The 2,500-nt window shown below is 46.3% G+C and overlaps 2 protein-coding genes and 1 long non-coding RNA gene across 3 annotated transcripts in view; 2 read left to right on the top strand and 1 right to left on the bottom strand.

Annotated features, from left to right (window-relative positions):
• The window catches only part of LOC113657299, a 1,727,325-nt gene that overhangs the window by 1,200,184 nt on the left and 524,641 nt on the right, over positions 1 to 2,500 (bottom strand). The window lies entirely within an intron of this gene.
• LOC125146171 overlaps positions 1 to 2,500 on the top strand; it is a 1,103,650-nt gene that overhangs the window by 749,975 nt on the left and 351,175 nt on the right. The window lies entirely within an intron of this gene.
• The window catches only part of fbn1 (fibrillin 1), an 83,126-nt gene that overhangs the window by 68,878 nt on the left and 11,748 nt on the right, over positions 1 to 2,500 (top strand). Inside the window, exons 47-48 of the mRNA XM_047822097.1 lie at positions 743 to 862; positions 1,233 to 1,358. Coding sequence (XP_047678053.1) covers positions 743 to 862; positions 1,233 to 1,358 — 246 coding nt within the window. The remainder of the gene's footprint in view (positions 1 to 742; positions 863 to 1,232; positions 1,359 to 2,500) is intronic.

Raw genomic sequence — 2,500 nt, 5'->3', positions numbered from 1 at the left:
TGTCCAACCCCACTGCCCACTGTCCAAACCCACTGTCCAACCCCACTGCCCACCATCCAAATCCACTGTCCAACCCCACTGCCCACTGTCCAACCAAACTGCCCACCATCCAACTGCACAGTCAAACACCACTATCCAACCCCACATTCCAACCCTACAGCCTAACCCAACTGTCCAACCCCACTGCCCACATTCCAACCCCACTGTCCAACCTTTCTGCCCACAGTCCAACCCCACTCTCCAACACCACAGTCCAACCCACTACCCACAGTCCAAACCCACTGTCCAACCCAACTGCCCACCAACCAACCACACACTCAAACCTTACAGTCCAACCCCACTGCCCACCATCCAACCCCACTGCCAACAGTCCAACCCCACTGCCCATATTCCAACCCTACAGTCTAACCCCACTGTCCAACCCCATTGCCCACATTCCAACCCCACTGTCCAACCTTTCTGCCCACAGTCCAACATCACAGTCCAACCTTACAGTCCAACCCCACTGCCCACAGTCCAACCCCACAGTCAAACCCCACCGTCCAACCTCATTGCCCACATTCTAATCCCACTGTCCAACCTCACTATCGACAGTCCAACCCCACTGCCCACAGTCTAACCCCACATTCCAACCCCACTGCCCATATTCCACCCCCACTGCCCACAGTCCAACCCCACATTCCACCCCCACTGCCTGGTGTTTCCTGTGTGTTTACTATATATCTAATGTTCTTATTTACAGACATTAACGAATGTGATATAAATCCTGGAACTTGTAGTCCAGGAACTTGCCATAATCTGGATGGCTCCTACAGGTGTATCTGCCCTCCTGGATATTACCTCAAAGATGAAAAGTGTGTAGGTATGACTCTCTCAGATCTTACGTTCCTCAACACTTTGCATTTCTTGAGATAATTACTCTAAGAATGAATGTAGACTGTAGCTGTAATCTGATTTGGGAGGATTCATCGTGTCATGACTTTGAGCAACACTCACCAAGTGCATTACTTACAAATGCTAGATACTTTCTTAGCTTAGATAAAAATCTATCAGAACTAGGCTTTAAACACCAAAGTTAGCTCATGTAGCTGACTAGCATAGCTTAGGCGCTAGCAGCAAGAGTTTATACGTATCAGTGTGTGTCTCTTATCACTGCCACTTTGTCCACCTTTCAGAAAATAATCGAATGTCTTGAACCTTCAGCGAGATCTTTGGTTTGTTTGTTTTTTCAGATATTGACGATTGTGCTCAGACTCCAGATATCTGTATCTTTGGACAATGCCAGAATACAGCAGGAAGCTTCAAGTGCATCTGTCCTGAAGGTTTCCAGCTCTCCTCGTCAGGGAGGAGGTGTGTGGGTGAGTTTTCAGCTACACACACTCACTTTGACGAAACAGGTGGATTCCTTGTGTGAGCAAAACAAATAATCCCGACAGATCTTCACCAAACGAGCAAATTTCTATTTCAGTCTCTTCAGCTTCTCCTACACACTTCACCTTGTGAAGGTGAACCAGGAGATGTTTTCTGGTGAGAGCAATCTGAATGTTTTGCTTGATATCCAGACCCTATAATTCAGTCAAACTTTAGATTAGCTCAGAAGATCAGAAGCTCTTCTCCATGCAGACCTGAGCTGGAGCTTTGGCTGGGGAAAGGGACGGCCGAGCCCGGCTGCATGGTTCTTGTAGAAGTGATGAAGTTTGTTCAACCTGAGGAACGAGTCTGTAGAGTGCCACAGTTTTCACAGATGCCTTTACACTCCTTCTCTCTCTCAGTCTTTCCACCATCTTATTTCTCCATTTGTAGATGGAGGCAAATAAAAGACAGATTTCAAAACAAGGTCACTGTGTGTGTGTGTGTGTGTGTGTGTGTGTGTGTGTGTGTGTGTGTGTGTGTGTGTGTGTGTGTATACAAGGTTTCTATTTGTAATACAAAACAGATGATGTAGTGTTTGCCATCTATTCATGAACACCAAGAACCTGTCCAAATGTGCACACACTCTCATGCACACACACACACACACACACACACACACACACACACACACACACACACACACACACACACACACACACACACACACACAGACACACCAGCTGTTACACCAGAACCTCAGTGAGTAAAGTCCCACTGTGGGGTGTGGTTTTGGGCTCCAGGTCCCCAGCCATGTTGTCTAGAATGTACACAACACATGGTAGAAAAGTGTTGAGCTGCACCTGCTGGCCAGCATTTACCCCAATGACACATGGTACTGTGTCATCACGGCCCAGTATCTAAAGGCAAGAACATGAAGAACTTTCACAGGCGACCTGGAAGAGCTGCAGTTTAAGTAAAAGTCTGGAGCATTTTTGTGTTTGTTGGTCGCCCCCTAGTGGGATCATGTGGTGTGACAAGTGAATATAAACACATTTACATTAGAAGTAAAAACAATATAATATTAATATAAAGTAATATTAAGGGTCGTGGAGTTTCAGAGGATTCAGAACAATGTTAAGTGATTTTT

The sequence above is a fragment of the Tachysurus fulvidraco genome, chromosome 13, assembly GCF_022655615.1.
Source record: "Tachysurus fulvidraco isolate hzauxx_2018 chromosome 13, HZAU_PFXX_2.0, whole genome shotgun sequence".
Classification (NCBI taxonomy): domain Eukaryota; kingdom Metazoa; phylum Chordata; class Actinopteri; order Siluriformes; family Bagridae; genus Tachysurus; species Tachysurus fulvidraco.
Note: the sequence above shows the minus strand (reverse complement) of the source record. Positions and strands in the feature narration are given on the sequence as shown.